At 36.4% G+C, this 23,754-nt stretch overlaps 2 protein-coding genes and 1 pseudogene across 2 annotated transcripts; 1 reads left to right on the forward strand and 2 right to left on the reverse strand.

Moving 5' to 3' along the window:
• Positions 1-2,148: 2,148 nt before the first annotated feature.
• LOC115227370 (myosin-9-like) lies at positions 2,149-4,871 on the reverse strand. The gene is made up of 4 exons (XM_029798232.1): positions 4,776-4,871; positions 4,342-4,683; positions 4,097-4,311; positions 2,149-2,302 (listed from the first exon to the last, which is right to left on the reverse strand). The coding sequence occupies exons 1-4, from the start codon at positions 4,869-4,871 to the stop codon at positions 2,149-2,151; spliced, it is 807 nt and encodes a 268-aa protein (XP_029654092.1).
• A 173-nt stretch (positions 4,872-5,044) lies between these two features.
• LOC115227371 lies at positions 5,045-10,417 on the reverse strand (annotated as a pseudogene).
• A 5,721-nt stretch (positions 10,418-16,138) lies between these two features.
• On the forward strand, positions 16,139-22,950 carry LOC115227372 (protein FAM200A-like). The gene is made up of 3 exons (XM_029798233.1): positions 16,139-16,312; positions 21,999-22,252; positions 22,425-22,950. Exons 1-3 carry the CDS (start codon positions 16,139-16,141, stop codon positions 22,948-22,950), a joined length of 954 nt encoding a protein of 317 aa, XP_029654093.1.
• Positions 22,951-23,754: the final 804 nt, after the last annotated feature.

Genomic DNA, 23,754 nt, shown 5'->3' on the forward strand with positions numbered 1-23,754 from the left:
TTCAAAAGAACACAAGATCTCTTATTACAAATTCGAACTTGGCTATATCAAAACAGGATGAACATCTCCCCCGAAAAATCGTCCACTACCCTATTTATGTCGGACAAGAGACTTGGAGGCCTTACTGTTGTTCTTTTTCTGGACAACGAAAAGATCCCATTCACGAAGAACCCTAAAATTCTGGGGGTCACTTTTGACACCCATATGTGTTTTACTGCCCATTTAGAGAGGGCCATCGGATCCAGTCAGAGAAAGATTGGACTAATCAAATCGATTTTTGGTGGACTAAAGACACCGTTCCCGGCTCTCGGCACTATCTACAAACAATTCATCGAACCAACAATTGGCTACGCCTGCGCCGCTTGGGGTTCTAATCTCTCATGGTCTAACCGCCTTAAAATTGAGACTACACTATGCCGAGCCGCGGCTAGCATAACGAAAATTTCCAAACTGAACAACATTACCCCAACTCCGCTTGACCAACTTATTAAGAAAGATGGAAAGGGTTTCTTAGCCATCCAACAAGACCACCTGGGTTAAAATAATAATAACTGTTGGTGATTCTTGGGTTAAAATAATAATAATAATAAACAATAACTCGGGAGGTGGACTGGCTTTTCCAGCAGTTTTCGATCGCCGTTATCCGGGGGAAAAGTTTGGCGACCCGTCAGACCGCTGGCCCTCGGGGCGATTAATCTTTTAACACTTTTTACAACGCCAAGCACATAGAGCTTGGTTTCAGGGTAACCAATGCGCATGGTTTGGCTCTGAAGACGCTGGTTGAAGACCTCGGGCTGGAAATCCGGACTTCAAGTGAGCAAAACCACATCGATTCGCGAGGCGGACGAGACTGGCTAGGGCTTGCTCTGGTCAGTCCTGGAATGCTAAATTGGGTTAGTAAAACAATCTTATTGCCCGATATTGGAAGCGACCATCTGCCTCTATTGCACGAACTCCGCGAGCCAGTCCCTCAAAGGGTTCCGGGATACTTCGACCTCCGGTCGGGTTCTTGGGCCAACCTGGAGAGGTTCATGGCCAGCAGGTTGCCCTCACTTCTGGTGGGGAATACCTGTGCCAATATACGTGAGTTGGAGGCGTTAGATAATGGAATCAATGCTGCCCTGACTGATTATATGCGAGATAATTTCAAACAGAACTCAGTGCAAAGTAAGTCACATTCCACGCTCCCATACCGGGTCTTAAATAAAATTAAGTTTAAGCGGGACAAATGCGTTTACAAGGAAAACCGTGTTTGGTTTCGTGGCTGGATTAGCCGGCTTCAGAGGGAGATCCGAAGAGAAATCCGTGAACTCGAAAGTTCACGGTGGGAGCGAGCCTGCAGACGCGTAGACGCCCGCTTCCCGGAATTCTGGAAACAGTTGAAGAGCTTGTCGGGGAGAGTGGTAGCAAATTCAGTGCGCCTTAAACGCTCTGATGGAACCCTCGTTTCGGACCCGGCTGAGGTGGCTGAAATATTTTCGACCCACCTCGATGAAATCTCTGGAACTGACGGAAGCCAGTTCGTGGAGACATCGTCCTTTGATACTGTCCAGCAGATATTGTCGTGGGACAAGCGCTGCCAGCTGGGCATATCAAGGAACGATGCAGGCGATATTTCCGAAGCGGAGATTCTGGCAGCGATCTCCCGAAGTAAGAACACTGCGGCGGGTCTGGACCGGATCCCTATGGCTATCTTTAAGAAGGCCCCTCCGTTGTTGATCACCGCCTTACAGGTCTTGTTTAGCGGGAGCTTGCGACTTGGGATGATCCCCTCTAGATGGAAAGTGGCTGAGGTAATCCTTATCGGAAAACCCAGGATGCCTCATGATGTCCCTGGGAGATACAGACCTATTTCCTTGCTTCCCGCTGTATCTAAAATTTTAGACATATTAAAAAACCTTGGTGTCGAAGGAGTCAGGTTCCTAACATCTATTTTCAACTATTCAATCAGCAACAATGTGATTTCGTCAATATGGAAACGAAGCCTGGAAGACCAAGAGGGGACCCGTCATCTTTCAGGCCGATTTCCCTGTTATGTTCGATGTCAAAAATCCTGGAAAGACTGGTTCTTGGCAGAATAGAAGATTTCTTACCCGAAAGACATTTTCAACATGGGTTTAAGGAGGCGAAGTCCACGTCTTCGTACCTTCAATCCTTGTCAAACTTCATCTGTACCGGTTTTGCCAGCAAACCGAGGCACCAAAAGACCGTGCTCTGCTCCGTCGACATCCATAAAGCCTTCGACTCCGTCTTGAGAAAGCTCCTCTCAAGGAAGATATTCCAATCCGATTTTCCTCTGAAGCTAAAAATATGGATTACCAACTTTCTAAGTGGACGAAGGGGAAGGGTGTGCCTCGGTGGTCTGAAGTCCAAATCTCGTCTTCTACCCAACGGATCCCCCTTATCCCCGGAAACCTATTTTTGGAAGACCTCCCTCCCTCGACAACAATGACATTGTTCTCTCATACGCGGACGACATCGTACTAGCCTCACGGGACCGGGACATCCAGAAGGCCTCTGAAAGGCTTCAAGCTAACTTGGATCGGCTGAACCTATGGCTGACGGACAAGCGGCTCGTGGTAAACGCGGCAAAGTCCGCCACGTCCCTCTTCACTTCGGACAAAAGATTGGGAAGGACTTCAGTCGACTTAAAGCTGAATAATATGTCCGTACGCTTCTACAGGAGTCAGACGGTCCTAGGGATAACCCTAGACATGCACCTCTGTTTCTCCCCACATGCAGACAACCTCCTTCGCAATTGCGAAAAAAAAAGTTGAACATCCTACGAACTCTATCCGGAATATGGAAAAACGGGTCGCACCCGGTACTGGCGAATATCTACCGCCAGTACTTCGAACCTTGTATTGCCTACGCCTGCAGATCATGGGGTCCGCGGTTATCGTGGTCCAACAGGAGGCGAATCGAGGAGGCCCAACAAAGGGCCCTCAGATTAACCGATCGTTGGTCGCATGATAGCCAACGCCCCGGTCCAGCTTCTCTAGAAGACCTCATCAAGATGAACCTGGGCCCGTCAGCGAATGCTCCGCCAAAAACGGTCTGCCGCCCGGTGCGATTTTGTGTGGGCTCGTGGAAAGATCACCGAGCGAAGATGAGGTCCCTGGTTGAGTGCATCGAGATCACGTGACGTTTGTTCGGTTTTTAGCGTGATCTTGGTGATTTAATAAATAAATAAAACTCTATGATTGGGTGACTACGAAATAACTAGAAACGAGTTTTTATTCAAAGGAGGAAGAAGAACTTGCTTTTATATCAAGTGACAGAACATTAAAAATGAAATATGTAAAGCGTAATATTGATTCGTCCTGGCTGATTATAAAAAAGAATATCCTATTATAACAAACCACGCTTTAAGAGTTTTAGTTCACTTTCTAACGACTTATCTCTATGAAAGTGGAAATATAGAGCATAAGAATGCGCTAACTTACTATACGTAGAACGAGACGTGCGTTTATCCTTTTAAAAGCTAAGGCCGAATATTACAGACCTATGCAAGAGACATCAGCCTTAACCATCTCACTAATTTTTGTATTAATAAAACACTGATAATTATTAAAAACTATATATGGGTTCAGTAAGCCAAATAGGGTGCCACGTTCTCTAAAAGGTTGGGAACTACTGATATAGAAGAAAGAGTTTCTGATTTAGAAGTCTTTATTAATAAAAATATCCAATATCCGAATATTATTAGTAAATCTAATATTTCTTATTTGCGGATCGACTAATACGTAGACTACATATGCTACTTTATTGTTTTTAGTCGGTTTATTTCCTTGGATAGGTTTTGATTTTCCTCCTCAAGTTCGTCTTTTTCCGACTGAATCTTCCTTAGCTTATTCTTAAAACTATCCACAGTATCTTCGAGTTCTTCGCAGTTTTTTTTAAGGGTTTTGTTCCGTGATATGAATGTGTCATTCTAGACTTTATCTGTGCCAGAAAACCTCGGACTTTGACCTGTTCAGATCTTCTTGCATTGTGTCTGCCAAAATAACGGACTCCTTTAACTTCTTGTTCGTTAATTTAAGTTTTTTCTCCGCTTCCCGTCGTTGCCTTGGAATAAGGAAGCTATTCAGTTTACCTTATTTCCTGTTCAAGTTCAGTCTCCATTGATGCCATTTTTCGCATTTTAGACTCCAAAGAATCTTTGTAACCCTTGACTTTTGTCAGTTCTTCTTGAATGGACATGAGTTGTTCAGTCAATTCTTTATTTTTCTTTTCGTTATCCGAATTTTGTGTCTTGTATTTTTCACAATTTGCTTTCTCCGCGGAGATTTGGTTACTGTACTGGTCTTTCTAGAAACAGTAATTGGGAAGTGGATATACAAGAATATTTGATTTACGCAATTCGTCTTCTAATTCTTCGTGATTAACTTTTTCTTCGTCCAATTCTTCTGCTAGGTTGTGATTGATTCTTTTCAGTTGAGAGATCTCAGATTGGGTTTGGGATAATTTTCCTTGTAGGGTTTCAAGTTCTTGATTTATTTCGTCTTTTTCAGAGGACATGTTTTTCTCACTTTGCTCCAAATTAGTGACCCGCGAGGTCATTTCTGCAACTGATTGTAACGCAGAGTTCAGTTTTGATTGAAGTTGACTGCATGATTCATTCAAAGAACTTTCGTTACTCTTGGCATTTTCCAAATCTTTTTGCATTTCTTTGCACAAATTCTAATCGTTAAATTCAAAAAGAGAACATTCTGCTTTTTGTTTTGTTTGGTCAAATTTTCAACAGTTGATTTTAATTCGTCCATTCTGCTTACAAATTCTTGCGATTCAATCTCCAATTTCTTTTTAGAGGCTAAAGCGGAAGCTTTGGCTCGACTCTCAGACTGGAGCTCCTGCTGCGTTTCTTCCATCTGTGAAACACATTATCTATATGAACACCTTCTTGTTGATAGATCGTAGTTTATTTTCCATTTCCTCGGACATTTCGTTAATTTTTCTAGAATAGTCGGTTCTTTCTGCCTGAAATGCCACCTCCTTCCGATTCAGTTCATTTTGAGTAGTAAATAATTCGTCCTGAAGTTCTTCATGATGAGAAGATATTTCCTCGTTTTTCTTCTTCAAGTCCCGTAGTTGTGCTTTCATGTTCACGTTCTAAACATAAATAGTCAAGGAAGACATCTGCCGCCTCCCCCGAGACAGTCGATTTCACATCCGCTAATTCCTTTGAAGTAGCGATCTGCCTTTTTGTCATCTCTTCAAGTTCGTTGTTCTTTTCGTCGCATGCTCGCGTCAACGAGAGACATTTGCTTTCAAGGTTTCTTAAATTTTGTTCAAATGTATCCCGCTCTTTTGTGAGGCTTGAAAATTGTACAATTTGAAACAAACTTTGTGTTTAGTGTCTTCACTTCGGACATGGCGGAGTCATATTTTTTTTGTTTTTTTGTAAGATTCGACATTTCGAGTTCAAGGGCTTCAATTTGGGAATTTGAGTCCGCCAACTTTCAAACTAATCACAAAAATAAACCTCATTTTGATACACCGTGCTTGCTTTTTCGATTTTGTGCTTGGCAGCCGAAATAATATCAAGTTCAGTCCTAACTGATTCTATTTCTTTTTGAAGTTTTTTTGTAATTTCTTCTATCCGCTCTTTTTCTTCGGTCAAAACAGAAACGTTACTGACGGCATCGTTGTACTGAAATGTGTTTGGAGGAATACTTTCGATTGAAGTGACATTATCTGTTTCCCTTTGGCCTCAGAATTCAATGCCTCTTCTTCGATGTGTTCGTTCAGTTCGTCGATAATGGCCTCCATTTTGTTCACTTGACTGTTTGCTTTGGACAGTGAATTCTTCTCGTCCTCGAGTTTGGACTTGATTTCTTCCAATTGGGAAGATGACTGTTTTAATTGTCGTTCAAGTTCGGTGTTTTCTTTTCTGCGTCGTCTAACGCTTCGCTTATCCTTGATATTTCGGACTAAAAATAGTTCCCACTCATAATACCGCGTCCTTGGATTTCTGTTTAGACATGTCCGACTTGATTTTTTCTAGATCGGTTGCTTTTTGACCCAGTTCCATGATTTGCTGTTCAAGTTGTTTCCGTTTTTTATCAGCGTCTTGCTTGTTTTTGTTTAAACTGTCAACTTCTGCGGCCAATTCTTCTTTTTCAGTTTCAGTCACTTTAAGTTTTTTCATAAAATTGTTTTCACTCTAAACATAGTAGAATTTCTCGACCTTCTGAACTGATTCAACTTGATCGGTAAGACGACTGATTTCATCCACGGCCTTTTTCTTAGCGATTCGCATGGCATCTTCATTTTCCGCACTGAGCTCTTCCATTTGTTTTTGGAGTAAATTTATTTTGGTATCTTTTTCTTTCATCAAGTTCCTCTCGGCTTGACTCAAATCCGCAGCCTCCTCTTCTTGAAGTCTCATTCCTTCCAATTCCTTGAAATCATTTATATTTCAAACGTTCATGAGAAAGTGTTTGGACTTTTCAAGGTTTTTTCGGGTTTCTATTTCCCCTTCAAGCTCCTCCTTTAACTCCTCCAGAGTAAATTTCAACTCACGGTTTTCCTTCATTGACTTTTCCTTTAGCATACTTTCTTCGTCCGCCCTATTAAATCATAAAAAACTATAGACTTTGCTGTTAAAAAGCTCAGTTGCTCATTGTTGGCCAAAATTTTCTGGTTCATGTATTGAATTGTCGTTTTTTGTTCCTCGACTTGTTCTTTCAACTCTCTCACGTCTGAGGCACCCTTCCGTTCGGCTTTTTGAGAATTCACTTTGTCCTGTGGAATATTAAAAGACTTTACAGTTATTTCACTCTGCAGCTGTGCTTGCAATTCGGAGACACTCGCTTCCAGTTTTTTGTTTATTTTTTGCATGTTTTTCTTTTGATCTTCTTCAGCGTGTAACAGTTCCTCCATTTTGATCAAATTAGATTCGGCAGTCTTATTTTCTTTTTTAAGCTTAGCATAATCTAATATTATGCACATTTTCAATCAAATGAGTTTTATTGGACAAATCGTCCGTTCGCTCCTGCAGTTTTTGTTCCAAATTGCCTTTTTCGTGCATTACCCGTCCATACTTATCTTCCTGCTCCCTCAACCTATCAATTACAGCATCCTATTCAATTACGTTTTCTCTGTTTCTGCGACTATTTCCTCCAATTCCTGCCTTTCTTTTATCACTTTTTTGGAATTTTGTTCAATTTCTTGCATTTCTTCGTTCATTTCTTCAATCAAACTGTTATATTCATTTTTCTTTTTGCTCAGATCGGCAAGTTCCTACTTTCAAGAGAAATCCTCACCTGCTCAAGTTCTTCATTTCTGTTAACTTCTTCTACAAGATTTGTAGACGCCTTTGAATTTTCTTGCTCTAATTTCGAAATTTGATCTATCAAGTTTTGTATTTGCGCGGTCAATTTTTTGACTTGTTCTTTGAGAGAGTTCATTTCATTCTCGACAGCTTTCTTCTCGTCGTCTTCTCTCTTGAAGTCGACGAGTGGGAGTAGCTATCGATATTATTCTCGAAGTAAACTTTAGTATACATCTTAAACCATCCCCACTCCCTTAGTCGATTATACCCTCGAAAGTTCTTTTGGATGACAACAACGCTGGAAAGTATATTCTGCAGTTTTAGGTAATGTCTATAATTATCTTAAGTCAAATTTGCACTTTTTGGCCAAAAACATTCGACATTTTGTGCACATGTCGATCATGATTGCATTGAGCTTAATATCTCTCTCTTCCTCCAAATTGGCCAATACTCCAGCTCGAAAAAATATTTTAGTTGTCCCAAGTCGGTAGAGGGTTGAGTCTAACTCAAGTTCCGCCAACTACCACAATTTCCTTAATTAAAGTACCATGTTCTCAGTGGCCTTTCGACTATCCATAAAATTATCCATTTCTTTTTTAAAGACTAGAATTGAATATCGTTGAAAAAAATCCTGGTAAATAATTCTGTTCGGGAATCCCTGACGACAAATTCGAATTCCCTCGAGCACTCCGTTGCAACGAAGTTGATCCAAAATAAGAGAATGGTCAATCATCGCAGGCTGAAATAAAAACGATAAATTTACCTTTTTCTGTAAGTTGGGTATTATACAGCGGACAAAATGGACTTTGGTATTGGTGAGAGTTTCAATCAACTTTGTCAATTGTCCTCTGTAAAGTTGAGAGACCGTCCGCAACATTCCACGTTTTTTACGCGAACTTTCTTCAGTGCCTATCGCAGAACGGCCTAAATGAAAAATAAAAATGCTCAGAAAACCTTCTTTCCATATCTCCGAGACAAGAGGGTTCGAAGAGGATTCAAGTATAGTCACAATGTTGTCGTTAAGTGGATCCGTGTTCTTAATTAGCCAATCTACGCAGAAATAGTCCACCTATAGTAGTTAATAAAGCTTAAACTCTGCCGGCATAGTGTTGGATACCAAAATCAGCAAATTTTTTTAGTTTTTCAGGAACAATGAATTTGTTCTTCTCTTTATTTTGCGAAATAAGTTTTTCAACGAATGATTTGTGTGTAGCTTTTGGAAACAAACATTCCTCGTCAAGCACCGATAAGATACCAAGAGGCTTAAAAATGCAAAAAAATCAAGACTTTCTCGATAAGTTCAATGGTGGGTTGCAGATCAAGTCCAAAGTCGATAAAATCCCAGCTAATATTTTCCTTTTTGTATTCCTCTTGTTCCATAATAAACATTGTATGATTGAACAACTGCTGTAATTTCTCATTGGTGAAATTTATGCACAACTGTTCGAATCCGTTGACCTAAAGGAAATGACTCCAAAAATGAACCGCAAAGACTTCGAATCCTGCAATATCCAAAATTCCAATGAAGTTTTCGTGAACCAATTTATTTTTGTTAAGCTGTTTATTGATCTTCACTACAATGTAATTAAACAGTTTCTCATAGGTTGCTTTCACAATTGACTCCACTGAAAAGACTGCCTGAGAACAATTTCGGAATTTACAATACCTGGTCCTTTGTCTGTGCCTTTTGTACAGTTTCAATCCCGACTTTGAACTTTGGCTTCAAAATAGCTTGAGTAAAAGCTCCAATTTGAATTCCTAATAAATGGCACATTTTTTGAGCATCTGTGAATGTAAATATAATTTGGAACATGAATTGTCCGGTAACGTCGCTTGGTCGCCGTTCCGTTCTTTTCCAAACTCTATTTTTCCAAAGGTCAAAATCCCAAAAAGAATTTTGTAAATATCTGCAATGTTAACAAAACTACCAACTATTCGTGACGTCTGACGAGATTCCAAGAACATTAAAAGCTTCTTGAGTTTCTTGAAAAAGTTTGGAGTCATCAATTCCTGGGACCTGGATATTTTTGTACGTCAAATATGGATAATTGCTCAGATCCTCGCACATAAATTCAGCTGAAACATGTTTCATGATTAATAAAACTCTTTAATTCTTGAGAAAAACCATTTGAGAGAATTTGATAGAAAATATGAAAACACCGTTCGTTCTCTGATTGCCTAACGACTCTACTTTTCTCCAACAAGTCTAAAATTTTCAAAATTCAAATTACATGTGTCAATGTTAACAGACGATATTAGCCCAGAAGAATTAAAGTTTATTTTAATGAATTTTCCCTTTAATAATTAGAAAAAAGTACAAATCTTGAAGAATTGTCATTTTTTATAGTTTTTGCGTTCCCAAAGGCCTCTAAGATTGGATTTGTTTGCAAAAGCCGCTCGTTCAAGTCTTCCTATTTGAGGATCAAAATAAAAAACTAACCCCAGCCACGTCGTGAGATTTTTCCGTTTTTGCAGCGACCTGAGCTAAAAATTGGATGATTTTTTTGGTATTTTCAGTTTTTCCCGCTCCAGACTCTCCCCTAATTTGATTACCGGGTAATCAGTACGTGCAAAGAATCGACTGATTGTCCCGATCTACGTGTTTTGTGCAACAAAGCTACCCTGGATCATATTTCTGTAAGCCTCAGACGCGATGGCGTACACGTGTGGAGGGAGCTCGGTCTTGCGTTTCGTGCTGTAGTGGTTGATGATTTGCGGTGTGTATATTGGCATCTTCCGGTAGGGGTTAATAACAACGCAGAACAGTCCAGAATAAGTCTGCTCATTAAAAATGGAAAATAGGCCATTTACATAAATTAGGCCAGCATTGTAGCGAAGACGGATATTGTGCAATACAGAGGCTTCATTTAGACACGTGAGCTCGGCCATGTCTTCAACTTTGTCAAATTTTGGTGGATTCATTTTGTGGACATCCATTTTTGTAACGTTTTTTATTTGACCATTTTCTAGCTTGACTTCAATAATTTCCCCGTCGATGTTCGTGATGCTTCCTGCAACAAAGCCTTTTTCTGGATCTGATATCCATGCCATTTTCTTTGATGACCATTCTTTTAGTGCAGATTCGTCAGAGAGTTCATTCTCTTTTCTGCAGAGATCTTTTAGCACATCTTGTGAGGTCATAATGAAGTTATTTCTTAATTTAAATTATTTATAAGAATTAATTCTATTTTAATTAATTGGCCTAGCCAATAAAAAATACTCCAAATTAAAATCTATTATTATTTATTAAATAAATTTTTTTGATGAGTTGAAAGATTTTTGAGAAAATAATGTTTTATTTAGATTATCAGAACAAAAAAACTATTTAATTGTCAGGAGGGCTTTAGAGTCGGCTGATTTCCCTTTCATTTTAGAGCCAGTCGGCCTTTTTTGGAGCGACGGCAAGCATCCCGACATTCCTTTTTAGGGAAAGTAAGTACCTGGTTTGGGATGCCATTTGCGTCGAGTTTTCTTCGGCGACGATGCTACCAAAGACTTGCACCAATCCGGGATCTGTTAGTGCTCAGGCCGAAGAGTTAAAAAGGACGAAATACCTGTGTATTCGGGTCTCTTTTGAGTTTGTTCCTCTTGCCTTCGAAACCTCGTAAATCGTTGGCAAGGTCGCAACTCAACTCCTCACTGACTATGGTATGAGAATCTCTTCAAAAACAAACGACCGGAGGGAAAAGAGCTGGCTTTTTCAATGAATCACGGTAGCTGTATTTCGTGGAAACTGTCATTCAATATGCAGCGCGGTGTCGTTGACCTAGCCTCTTGACTATCCTTTCAGTCACTTTAGGTAGCATCTAACTTTGTTCTTGTTATCGTTTTTTATAAAATACACGATGTTACTCAGTCCACGTCTTAGCTGCCCATGAGATAAGTATAATGCCTGCTTATTGCTTGCCAATACGTGGAAGTAATTCTTTCGGAGTACTCTTCGGAAAATAAGGTCAATTTCATCGTACTCACTCGGCTCGAAATCGATCAGGCCTACGTAGTAGTTTAGCAATGAGATCGTGTACTCGTTCAAGGCATGGAATAAATTCCCTACATTTAGGCGAGTTTTGTATAACATTTCTGCCATACTACGCAACCCTCCACTTTATACTTTCTCGTTTCAGTTGTGATTAATGAAGCTGGGCACTCAACCACGCCAAGATACTTATACTCTTGGAGATCTTCAAGACTTTGACTAGGTCACCACACACAGGAGTGTCAGTCGTCAACTTGTATTTGAGCTCCAGACCCACGACCATCATATAACGTTCCAAGATTTTGCCCATCGAGTCTTTGCAGGCACTCCATAAAATTTCTGACCTCAGTAGCTACCACTTTAATCATCAACTGTTACATGTTGGGGATACATGTTATCTACTTTAGGCATAAAATAAGTGACCCCATTACATAAACACTCTGAAATTGAGCCAGGGTCAGATGTAAACTGTTCGATTGTTCGACACATGTAATCATTGATTGGTTTTCAATTTTATATAATGAAATTATACACCTTATGGTAGCCAACTATAACCCACACTCACTCCAACACAACCCATAAAGCGCAATAGTGCTTGGGCCAAAATAAATCGCAATCTTCAATTAGCACAATAAGAAAAGTCGGTGCGAAGTCTGAAAGGCAAAACTGACCGTCTCGTAAACTCGTTTAGGGTTACTTTATTGACCGTCCCAAGATATCTTTCGAGTCACTCTGCGGTCCGCAAAAGGGACAACACGATTCGCAGAGGTATGCCTACTAAATATTTTCTTAACTTGCAAAAGTAGCAATAATTCGCTACTCTGGTTTTCTTGTTGTTCAGAAAACGGGGGCATCCCGTCGGAGTAACCGCAGCGCCAGTTCTCTTCCGCAAGCCAGCTTGGTCATCAGCTTGTACCGGTCATATGTTTTAGACATTCTGAAAAAATCCCAGTGTTTGATTTTTCTAAAGAAAAATCCAATAAAATAAAAGTTTTTTAGTAAGTATTATCTATATTATTTATATATTTATCATTTTCATATCTTATCTTCGCTTTATCTTCGACTTCTTCATATGTTTAAGGATTTTGTCGAAATTGGCCCAGTCATATGTTTTAGACATTTTATTTAAATTCATTATATTTCAATAAAATTTATACTTTTTTTCTATTTTTCGTATCGGAAACGTGTTTTAAATTAATTTGAAAGCAGTATGCCACGACTTTCTGTTGAACAGCGTCATAGAATTGTTTTTATGCGAGAAAATGGTCATACCGTACAGGAAATATCGATTTTACTTGGAATATCCAGATGCGCCGTAAATCACACTTACCAACGGTATTTGGATGGAAATGGGTTTTACGACAGACCAAAATCTGGAAGAAATTGTATTCTTTCGGCACGTGCTCAAAGGAATCTTGTACGTGAGTCTCGACGTTTTCCCAAAAAAACAGCGAATGAAATCAGAAAAGACCTAAATATTACGGAAACCGTCAGTGTCGAAACTGTACGAAGAATCTTACGCAAAAATGAACTTTTCGTAAGAATAGCAGCTAAAAAACCTAGACTTTCAACTAATAATATCAAGAAGAGAAAAATATTCTGCACTAGAAACATTTCATTCGATTGGAATAAGGTCATTTTTACTGACGAGTGCCGCATCGAATTAATTTCGAAAGCACGAGAATTCGTAAGGAGACCTCCTGGAAATAGATTCAATTCGAACTACACAACGAAAACTCAGAAATTCGCACCTTCAATCATGGTTTGGGGCGGTATCAGACACGATGGAAAAAGTGCCTTGATATTGTGCGAAGGAAATGTAGATTCCGTAGAATATCAACGAATCTTGGAACAAGGGCTTTCTGAGATATATGATGATAACTTTATTTTCCAACAAGATGGTGCATCATGTCATACTTCACGGTCTACAAAAAATTATTTGCTTGAAAAAGGAGTGAATATTTTAAACAATTGGCCTGCACAATCGCCAGATCTTAACATAATAGAAAATTGCTGGCATTATTTAAAGAGCAAAATCAGAAATAGAAACCCTCAGAACGTTAAGCAACTATGGGAGATGGCAAAAGATGAATGGAACAAGATGGGAGATGATTATATTCAAAACTTGTATTTGTCGATCCCAAATAGAATACATGATGTAATATCGAAAAAAGGAGATGTAACTAAATACTAACTTGTGTTTTAATTAATAAAAACTCGTTTTAACTTTTAAAAATTCCAGATTATGGATGTGCATCGTAAATGTCTAAAACATATGACTGGGCCAGTTTCGACAAAATCTATAAAAAGATCAAGATGTCGAAAATACAGTGACGATGAGATTGGGAAAAAATAAATAACTAAAAAAAATGGATAATGCTTAATGAAAAGCATTTTTTTAATAAGATTTTTCTTTAGAAAAATCAAACACTGGGATTTTTTCAGAATGTCTAAAACATATGACCGGTACTGTATAAGGTGGGCATGCAGGTTATCGGGCGATAATCCGCCGGAGACGCTGGACAGGACACTTTTGGTATCAAATAAGTAACACCAGTGCACAACCAGCTTGGGATACTATCCGGGCACGCTATACACTTCTCGATTATATTAAACATACAATCGTGCAATGAGGTACAGCGTTTTATAGAGAAATTAAATACTTTATCAATCCCGGTAGTTTTCCAATCTGAAAGGCGGGAAACTGCCTCATCGAACTTCTTGCGAATGTCAAAGACACCGCAAGACTCGGTCATCAAGGGTCTGGTAGACTCTAGGCTAAAGTCCACTTTTCCCTTGCGAGGTCGGACTTTCCACATACTCCCCCATGTGGCTAACATCTCCGAGTCTTGCTGGCTACCCTCCTTCACCCCATCATCGTGAAACGACGATAAAACATCCTGCGATTAAACTCAAACAGGTTGTTCTCTCGATTATGTTTAAACCTCGATTCATAGGTAGAGAGTTTCTTCTTGTAAACAAGAATAGACTCTTCTACCTCATTCTTTGCACTAACGACTTCATTCAGGTCCCACTTAGCGGCCCTGTGTCGGTAAAATACGGTACGCACCAAGGGGGGAGTCTTGCCTTTGACCCCGTTTCCCACATTCGAAATGTGCCCAATCAGTGCTTCCAGCTCTACCTCGCGCAAGGAAATCTTTGCAGCGATGTTGTCCTTCCACTTACTAGGTTGTCTGGGCTTAACCGTCAATTCCTCGTAGGTAACTTGAGCCACATACAAAAGGAGGGAAATCTCCTCTAGAGACTCTGGCCGCTTACTCAACAAATGGTGAGCAATGGCCCTGTTGATACCAGTCAGTACTCCACCTCTGACCTTACACGCAGGTATCTTCCCGGTCACTCTGCGGTCCGCTAGGGGGACAGACGAAAATGCAGAGAGATTCCGAGAGAATACCTCATACACATGCTTGAGTAGTGATAAATCACTACTCTGGTGCTCGTGCACTACACTGCACGGGGGGCCTGCAGTCGCCGGTTGACTGGTCCTCCCCCTCGGAGCAGCAGTTTTATGGGACGCCAGCTTTTTAAACTCAGCAACGGACAGGGATGCACTAAAGGTGCTGTTGAAGAGCTCAGTCAAGTATGGCCAACCATTCCTGGGCATTCTTGGAAACCTGCCCAACACCTGGGAGGTTGCCTGTCTGATTGTAGGAAAGAAAGTCAAGCGGAAAAAACGTCAAGTGGAAAAAAAGTCAAGTCCGTAAGCGGAAAAAAAGTCAAGTGGAAAAAAAGTCAAGTCGTCTTTGTTTACTTTATATTGTATCTTTTTCGCAATAATAGCAACTTTTAATTTTTAACAAATTTTTTCAATACTTGACTTTTTTTCCGCTTTACTTTTTTTCCATTTTTGAAATTTATTCCCTTATAAATTTTCGAAATTTAGCGCAAAACGGAAAAAAAGTCAAGTCCGTAATTTCGTTAACGAACTTGACTTATTTTCCGTCTTAAAATAATCGCTTTTCCTAAATCAATTTAACAAAGGAGGAAAAAAAATTTGTTTCAAAGGTTATATGTATACAAGGCACTCGACAACAAAAAATTATATAATTTTTAATTGTGTTAAAAAGTCTTCGCAAGGATGCAGAGGAAGCTTAAGAACAGATCATAACTTTGAGTTTCCTAAAGAAGGAACCTCTCACAATCACGAATTAGACGAAACTCAAATAAAACTGACGAAGTTGTGCAACAAGGCAAAACTTCTTGCAAAAAAGAGCCAAGAGAATCCCTTACAAATCTATTCAAATGTTGTTTCTCAATGTGATACATCATCCAGAATTATTCTCCCTTCTGCAGATTCTTTCAAGCGAACAATAAGAAATCAACGCTTGTCTCTACATATTCCAAAAAATATTCTAGATCTAGAAGATATTCCATCATTTTTAACTTCAACTCTTGGTCCGGATTCAGAAAACTTTTTAATTTATGATAATCAAAGAAGAAACGATAGACTTTTAATATTCAGCACCAATACTAATTTAACGTTATTGGCAAATTCCAAAGTATGGTATATGGATGGAAATTTCTCTATGACACCATGCATATTCAAGCAAATATATTTTATCAGAATTGAGTTCAATTCCAGTCCAATTACAGCTATTTATGGAATATTATCTTCTAAATCAAGAAAAATTTACGAAGAATTTTTTGAGACTATTCAAAATGCAATTCGTAATTTGAATTTGGAATTTTGTCTTGAAACTATTATGGCAGACTTTGAAGATTCGGTATTTCGAGACTTGCAGTATTTGGGAGACGAATACTAGAGGATGTTATTATCATCTAAGGCAGTCAACTTGAGAAAAATTCAAGAATTGCATTTAGTAAAAGAATATAAAGAAAATATTAACTTCAACATTTTTTGCGCTATGATCGAGGCTCTTGCGTTTTTGCCCATTCAAGATCTGGAAGAAGGAATAGAATTCCTAATAGATAATATACCAAAAGATGTTCCAGATTCAAAATATATAGTAGATTATTTTGATCGAACATATGTTCGTGGTTATTATCGTTGCTTAAATAAACAAGAAAACCCTTTATCTGTTAGAATACAGCACATTTCTCCATTGTTCCCTCCAATTTTATGGAATGTGTATGAAGCCACGCTCAATAATGATCAAAGAACAAACAACTATTGTGAAGGATGGAACAATAAATTATACAATTTGACGGGATATCGTCATCCATCGATATGGAATATTATATCTTCTTTTCAAAAAGAAGAAAAAATGACGAAAACAATTATTGACCAGGATTCCATCGGAAGAAAAATTACGAGTTCCTGCAATTTAACAAGTTCCTTGCATATGATATTGGGGTACTTGAGATTATGTAATAAATTGCGTAATATATTAGCAATTTTGGATGATCCGTAGATGTAAGGATATGGGGGTACTTGAGATTATGTAATAAATTGAGTAATAAATTGCGTAATATATTATGCAATTTAACAAGTTCCTTGCATATGATATGGGGGTACTTGAGATTATGTAATAAATTGAGTAATAAATTGCGTAATATATTATGTAATTTAACAAGTTCCTTGCATATGATATGGGGGTACTTGAGATTATGTAATAAATTGAGTAATAAATTGCGTAATATATTATGCAATTTTGGATGGTCCTTAGATGTAAGGATATGGGGGTACTTGAGATTATGTAATAAATTGAGTAATAATTTGCGTAATATATTATGTAATTTAACAAGTTCCTTGCATATGATATGGGGGTACTTGAGATTATGTAATAAATTTTGTAATAAATTGCGTAATATATTATGCAATTTAACAAGTTCCTTGCATATAATATGGGGGTACTTGAGACTATGTAATAAATTGAGTAATAAATTGCGTAATATATTATGTAATTTAACAAGTTCCTTGCATATGATATTGGGGTACTTGAGATTATGTAATAAATTGAGTAATAAATTGCGTAATATATTATGCAATTTAACAAGTTCCTTGCATATGATATGGGGGTACTTGAGATTATGTAATAAATTGCGTAATAAATTGCGTAATATATTATGTAATTTAACAAGTTCCTTGCATATGATATGGGGGTACTTGAGATTATGTAATAAATTGAGTAATAAATTGCGTAATATATTATGCAATTTAACAAGTTCCTTGCATATGATATGGGGGTACTTGAGATTATGTAATAAATTGAGTAATAAATTGCGTAATATATTATGCAATTTAACAAGTTCCTTGCATATGATATGGGGGTACTTGAGATTATGTAATAAATTGAGTAATAAATTGCGTAATATATTATGCAATTTAACAAGTTCCTTGCATATGATATTGGGGTACTTGAGATTATGTAATAAATTGCGTAATATATTAGCAATTTTGGATGATCCGTAGATGTAAGGATATGGGGGTACTTGAGATTATGTAATAAATTGCGTAATATATTAGCAATTTTGGATGATCCGTAGATGTAAGGATATGGGAGTACTTGAGATTATGTAATAAATTGAGTAATAAATTGCGTAATATATTATGCAATTTTGGATGGTCCGTAGTTGTAAGGATATGGGGGTACTTGAGATTATGTAATAAATTGAGTAATAAATTGCGTAATATATTATGCAATTTAACAAGTTCCTTGCATATAATATGGGGGTACTTGAGACTATGTAATAAATTGAGTAATAAATTGCGTAATATATTATGCAATTTAACAAGTTCCTTGCATATGATATGGGGGTACTTGAGATTATGTAATAAATTGAGTAATAAATTGCGTAATATATTATGCAATTTAACAAGTTCCTTGCATATGATATGGGGGTACTTGAGATTATGTAATAAATTGAGTAATAAATTGCGTAATATATTATGCAATTTAACAAGTTCCTTGCATATGATATTGGGGTACTTGAGATTATGTAATAAATTGCGTAATATATTAGCAATTTTGGATGATCCGTAGATGTAAGGATATGGGGGTACTTGAGATTATGTAATAAATTGAGTAATAAATTGCGTAATACATTATGCAATTTAACAAGTTCCTTGCATATGATATGGGGGTACTTGAGATTATGTAATAAATTTTGTAATAAATTGCGTAATATATTATGTAATTTATGAGATTATGTAATAAATTGAGTAATAAATTGCGTAATATATTATGCAATTTAACAAGTTTCTTGCATATGATATGGGGGTACTTGAGATTATGTAATAAATTGAGTAATAAATTGCGTAATATATTATGCAATTTTGGATGGTCCGTAGTTGTAAGGATATGGGGGTACTTGAGATTATGTAATAAATTGAGTAATAAATTGCGTAATATATTATGCAATTTAACAAGTTCCTTGCATATGATATGGGGGTACTTGAGATTATGTAATAAATTGAGTAATAAATTGCGTAATATATTATGCAATTTAACAAGTTTCTTGCATATGATATGGGGGTACTTGAGATTATGTAATAAATTGAGTAATAAATTGCGTAATATATTATGCAATTTTGGATGGTACTTAGATGTAAGGATATGGGGGTACTTGAGATTATGTAAAAATTGAGTAATAAATGCGTAATATATTATGCATTTAACAAGTTCCTTGCATATGATATGGGGGTACTTGAGATTATGTAATAAATTGAGTAATAAATTGCGTAATATATTATGTAATTTATGAGATTATGTAATAAATTGAGTAATAAATTGCGTAATATATTATGCAATTTAACAAGTTCCTTGCATATAATATGGGGGTACTTGAGACTATGTAATAAATTGAGTAATAAATTGCGTAATATATTATGCAATTTAACAAGTTCCTTGCATATGATATGGGGGTACTTGAGATTATGTAATAAATTGAGTAATAAATTGCGTAATATAATATGCAATTTAACAAGTTTCTTGCATATGATATGGGGGTACTTGAGATTATGTAATAAATTGAGTAATAAATTGCGTAATATATTATGTAATTTAACAAGTTCCTTGCATATGATATTGGGGTACTTGAGATTATGTATTAAATTGCGTAATATATTAGCAATTTTGGATGATCCGTAGATGTAAGGATATGGGGGTACTTGAGATAATGTAATAAATTGCGTAATATATTAGCAATTTTGGATGATCCGTAGATGTAAGGATATGGGAGTACTTGAGATTATGTAATAAATTGAGTAATAAATTGCGTAATATATTATGTAATTTAACAAGTTCCTTGCATATGATATGGGGGTACTTAAGATTATGTAATAAATTGAGTAATAAATTGCGTAATATATTATGTAATTTAACAAGTTCCTTGCATATGATATGGGGGTACTTAAGATTATGTAATAAATTGAGTAATAAATTGCGTAATATATTATGTAATTTAACAAGTTCCTTGCATATGATATGGGGGTACTTGAGATTATGTAATTAATTGAGTAATAAATTGCGTAATATATTATGTAATTTAACAAGTTCCTTGCATATGATATGGGGGTACTTGAGATTATGTAATAAATTGCGTAATAAATTGCGTAATATATTATGTAATTTAACAAGTTCCTTGCATATGATATGGGGGTACTTGAGATTATGTAATAAATTGCGTAATATATTAGCAATTTTGGATGATCCGTAGATGTAAGGATATGGGAGTACTTGAGATTATGTAATAAATTGCGTAATATATTATGTAATATAACAAGTTCCTTGCATATGATATGGGGGTACTTAAGATTATGTAATAAATTGAGTAATAAATTGCGTAATATATTATGTAATTTAACAAGTTCCTTGCATATGATATGGGGGTACTTGAGATTATGTAATTAATTGAGTAATAAATTGCGTAATATATTATGTAATTTAACAAGTTCCTTGCATATGATATGGGGGTACTTGAGATTATGTAATAAATTGCGTAATAAATTGCGTAATAAATTGCGTAATATATTATGTAATTTAACAAGTTCCTTGCATATGATATGGGGGTACTTGAGATTATGTAATAAATTGAGTAATAAATTGCGTAATATATTATGTAATTTAACAAGTTCCTTGCATATGATATGGGGGTACTTGAGATTATGTAATAAATTGAGTAATAAATTGCGTAATATATTATGCAATTTAACAAGTTCCTTGCATATAATATGGGGGTACTTGAGACTATGTAATAAATTGAGTAATAAATTGCGTAATATATTATGCAATTTAACAAGTTCCTTGCATATGATATGGGGGTACTTGAGATTATGTAATAAATTGAGTAATAAATTGCGTAATATATTATGCAATTTAACAAGTTTCTTGCATATGATATGGGGGTACTTGAGATTATGTAATAAATTGAGTAATAAATTGCGTAATATATTATGCAATTTTGGATGGTACTTAGATGTAAGGATATGGGGGTACTTGAGATTATGTAATAAATTGAGTAATAAATTGCGTAATATATTATGCAATTTAACAAGTTTCTTGCATATGATATGGGGGTACTTGAGATTATGTAATAAATTGAGTAATAAATTGCGTAATATATTATGCAATTTTGGATGGTCCGTAGATGTAAGGATATGGGGGTATTGAGATTATGTAATAAATTGAGTAATAAATTGCGTAATAAATTGCGTAATATATTATGCAATTTTGGATGGTACTTAGATGTAAGGATATGGGGGTACTTGAGATTATGTAATAAATTGAGTAATAAATTGCGTAATATATTATGCAATTTAACAAGTTTCTTGCATATGATATGGGGGTACTTGAGATTATGTAATAAATTGAGTAATAAATTGCGTAATATATTATGCAATTTTGGATGGTCCGTAGATGTAAGGATATGGGGGTATTGAGATTATGTAATAAATTGAGTAATAAATTGCGTAATAAATTGCGTAATATATTATGCAATTTTGGATGGTCCGTAGATGTAAGGATATGGGGGTACTTGAGATTATGTAATAAATTGCGTAATAAATTGCGTAATATATTATGTAATTTAACAAGTTCCTTGCATATGATATGTGGGTACTTGAGATTATGTAATAAATTGAGTAATAAATTGCGTAATATATTATGTAATTTAACAAGTTCCTTGCATATGATATGGGGGTACTTGAGATTATGTAATAAATTGAGTAATAAATTGCGTAATATATTATGCAATTTAACAAGTTCCTTGCATATGATATGGGGGTACTTGAGATTATGTAATAAATTGAGTAATAAATTGCGTAATATATTATGTAATTTAACAAGTTCCTTGCATATGATATTGGGGTACTTGAGATTATGTATTAAATTGCGTAATATATTAGCAATTTTGGATGATCCGTAGATGTAAGGATATGGGGGTACTTGAGATTATGTAATAAATTGCGTAATATATTAGCAATTTTGGATGATCCGTAGATGTAAGGATATGGGAGTACTTGAGATTATGTAATAAATTGAGTAATAAATTGCGTAATATATTATGTAATTTAACAAGTTCCTTGCATATGATATGGGGGTACTTAAGATTATGTAATAATTTGATTCTCAAAAATATACCAATAACGAATATAGTTGCCTGTGCAACACGTTCCAACTGTACTGACTATTCATTGTGTGATCCATCGGCAGCATTTAGTTGCTAAAAACACAACTGCTCGATTATATTTTTCTCTTAATACAGTTATTTCTTCTATTAACAAATTTAAATCAAACTCGCTGAATTCACGTCTTTTTTTACCAGCTTTGTGTTGATAATGATGAAGATTTTGTACGACTTTTAATGCATACAGAAGTAAGGTGGCTATCAAAGGGTGACTGTTTGGGACGTATATTTTCTCTTTTCGACACTGTGGTTGAATTCTTCAAATCTTTGAACTCTCACCTTGGTCCAGATCTAGAATCTATTAAACATGATGTTGCTTATTTAGCAGACATTTTTGCTAAGTTTAATGTACTTAACGTACAACTACAATTCGCCGATACTAACTTAATAAAGTTATTTGTTAATTTTTCTCATACTATTTTAATTTTTTTTAAAAGCCAATGTTATAAAAGAAAATATAAGTTAATTAAGGTTGCTTAAGAGCAGAAAGGATAGCGTGGCTATTTTAATTTAGGCAAGGTCACTCATTACTGCTTTTATTTCAATGCCATCATTGTTTTGTAGAAATATTGGTAGAAAGGAGTTAAACCAATTTCCACGTCTCGATAATCTTAAAAACCTACTTTCTGAAGACGATCTCGAAAATTATGTTGAACATTTAATCACTCTTGAAAATGATATGAAGCAGCGTTTCAAAGATTTGTGCGAACTAGAAGTTCCGGACTGGATCATAGATCCTTTTCAAGATATCGACGACGTCGAATCTTGTTGTCAACTGGAACTAATTGTATTGAAAAATGATTGGGAATTGAAACCAACATTCAAACGAAAGTCCTATCAAGATTTTTGGCTACAGGCGGTTATTCCTGAAAAATATCCTGTGTTATGGGAGAAAGCTAAATTATTTTTTATCGCTTTTCCTACTTCTTACTTGGTTGAGAGAAGCTTTAACGTTCTATCTCAACTCGTTGCCAAAAGTCGAAACCGCTTAGACGTTGCTAAGAGAGGAGATCTACGGCTTCGTCTCACGAACATAAAGCCAAATGTAGAACTTGTTTCTAAATTCATACAACGTCATTGTTCTCATTGATTGTTGTTATAAATAAATTAATTTTTTTCTTTTTATTTCCATGTACATTTTCATGGTGGGCTATATTGCTAAAAAGTTTGTTAAAGGGGGCGACAACAAGAAAAAGTTTAGGAAACACTGCATTAGTCCAAAACTTCAAGCAACGGTCCGTGTCAAGACACTCATTATGTTGGAGGGTAGAATTGAGTCTTCTATAAAAGGATTTTATATACAACTAAAAATTTCTGTTATCCTACCTGACTGTCTTCTTAAATCAGAAATATTCAGTTTCTTATTAAGAATTTTAATTTTATCATTTATCATATTTGCAGGATAGAAACTTTTTTAATGGTCAACGGAAACAGTGTAACCACTGTAAGAGTAAGGAAATGACCGTTGACCATTTAGCCACGAAGTGCGGGAGTATGCTTTACCATGATTACACATGGAGGCATAACGAGGTGGTGAGGTCCCTCCATCTTTTGCTCTGCAATAAGTACGGCTTGAGGCGGTCCAGAAAGTTGCGAACCCATCGAGTTCAATCGGTGTGTGAGAACTCGCGGGTGTGCATTAAGGTGGATACCCATACGCACCTCGATTGTTGTCCAGCACAACAGACCCGACATTGTGGTCCACGATAAGGTCACCGGGGAGATTGTTATCGTGGAGGTGGGCATCACGTGCCTAGACCGTTTGCAGATAGTGGAAGTGGAGAAAAGGAGGAAGTATGACCTCCTTGCAAACGAGCTAGGACTGATGCACCAGTGCAAAGTCCATGTCATCCCGTGTGTGATGACATGGGATGGACTGGTCACCAAATACCAC

This window comes from Octopus sinensis, unplaced genomic scaffold, assembly GCF_006345805.1.
Source record: "Octopus sinensis unplaced genomic scaffold, ASM634580v1 Contig02842, whole genome shotgun sequence".
In the NCBI taxonomy this organism is placed as follows: Eukaryota; Metazoa; Mollusca; class Cephalopoda; order Octopoda; family Octopodidae; genus Octopus; species Octopus sinensis.

What these genes read in the sequence shown, in the direction of transcription:
- LOC115227372 (XM_029798233.1), top strand. Translation starts at nt 16,139, where the DNA reads ATGATCGAGGCTCTTGCGTTTTTGCCCATTCAAGATCTGGAAGAAGGA. An exon ending in AACAAGAAAACCCTTTATCT is followed by an intron (nt 16,313 to 21,998) that starts GTTAGAATACAG and finishes TTTTTTTACCAG; the next exon opens with CTTTGTGTTGATAATGATGA. An exon ending in GCCGATACTAACTTAATAAA is followed by an intron (nt 22,253 to 22,424) that starts GTTATTTGTTAA and finishes ATTGTTTTGTAG; the next exon opens with AAATATTGGTAGAAAGGAGT.
- LOC115227370 (XM_029798232.1), bottom strand. Translation starts at nt 4,871, where the DNA reads ATGGAAGAAACGCAGCAGGAGCTCCAGTCTGAGAGTCGAGCCAAAGCT. An exon ending in TGCGTAAATCAAATATTCTT is followed by an intron (nt 4,312 to 4,341) that starts GTATATCCACTT and finishes TACTGTTTCTAG; the next exon opens with AAAGACCAGTACAGTAACCA. An exon ending in GAACTTGAACAGGAAATAAG is followed by an intron (nt 2,303 to 4,096) that starts GTAAACTGAATA and finishes CCATATTTTTAG; the next exon opens with CTTCAGAGGAAAATCGGATT.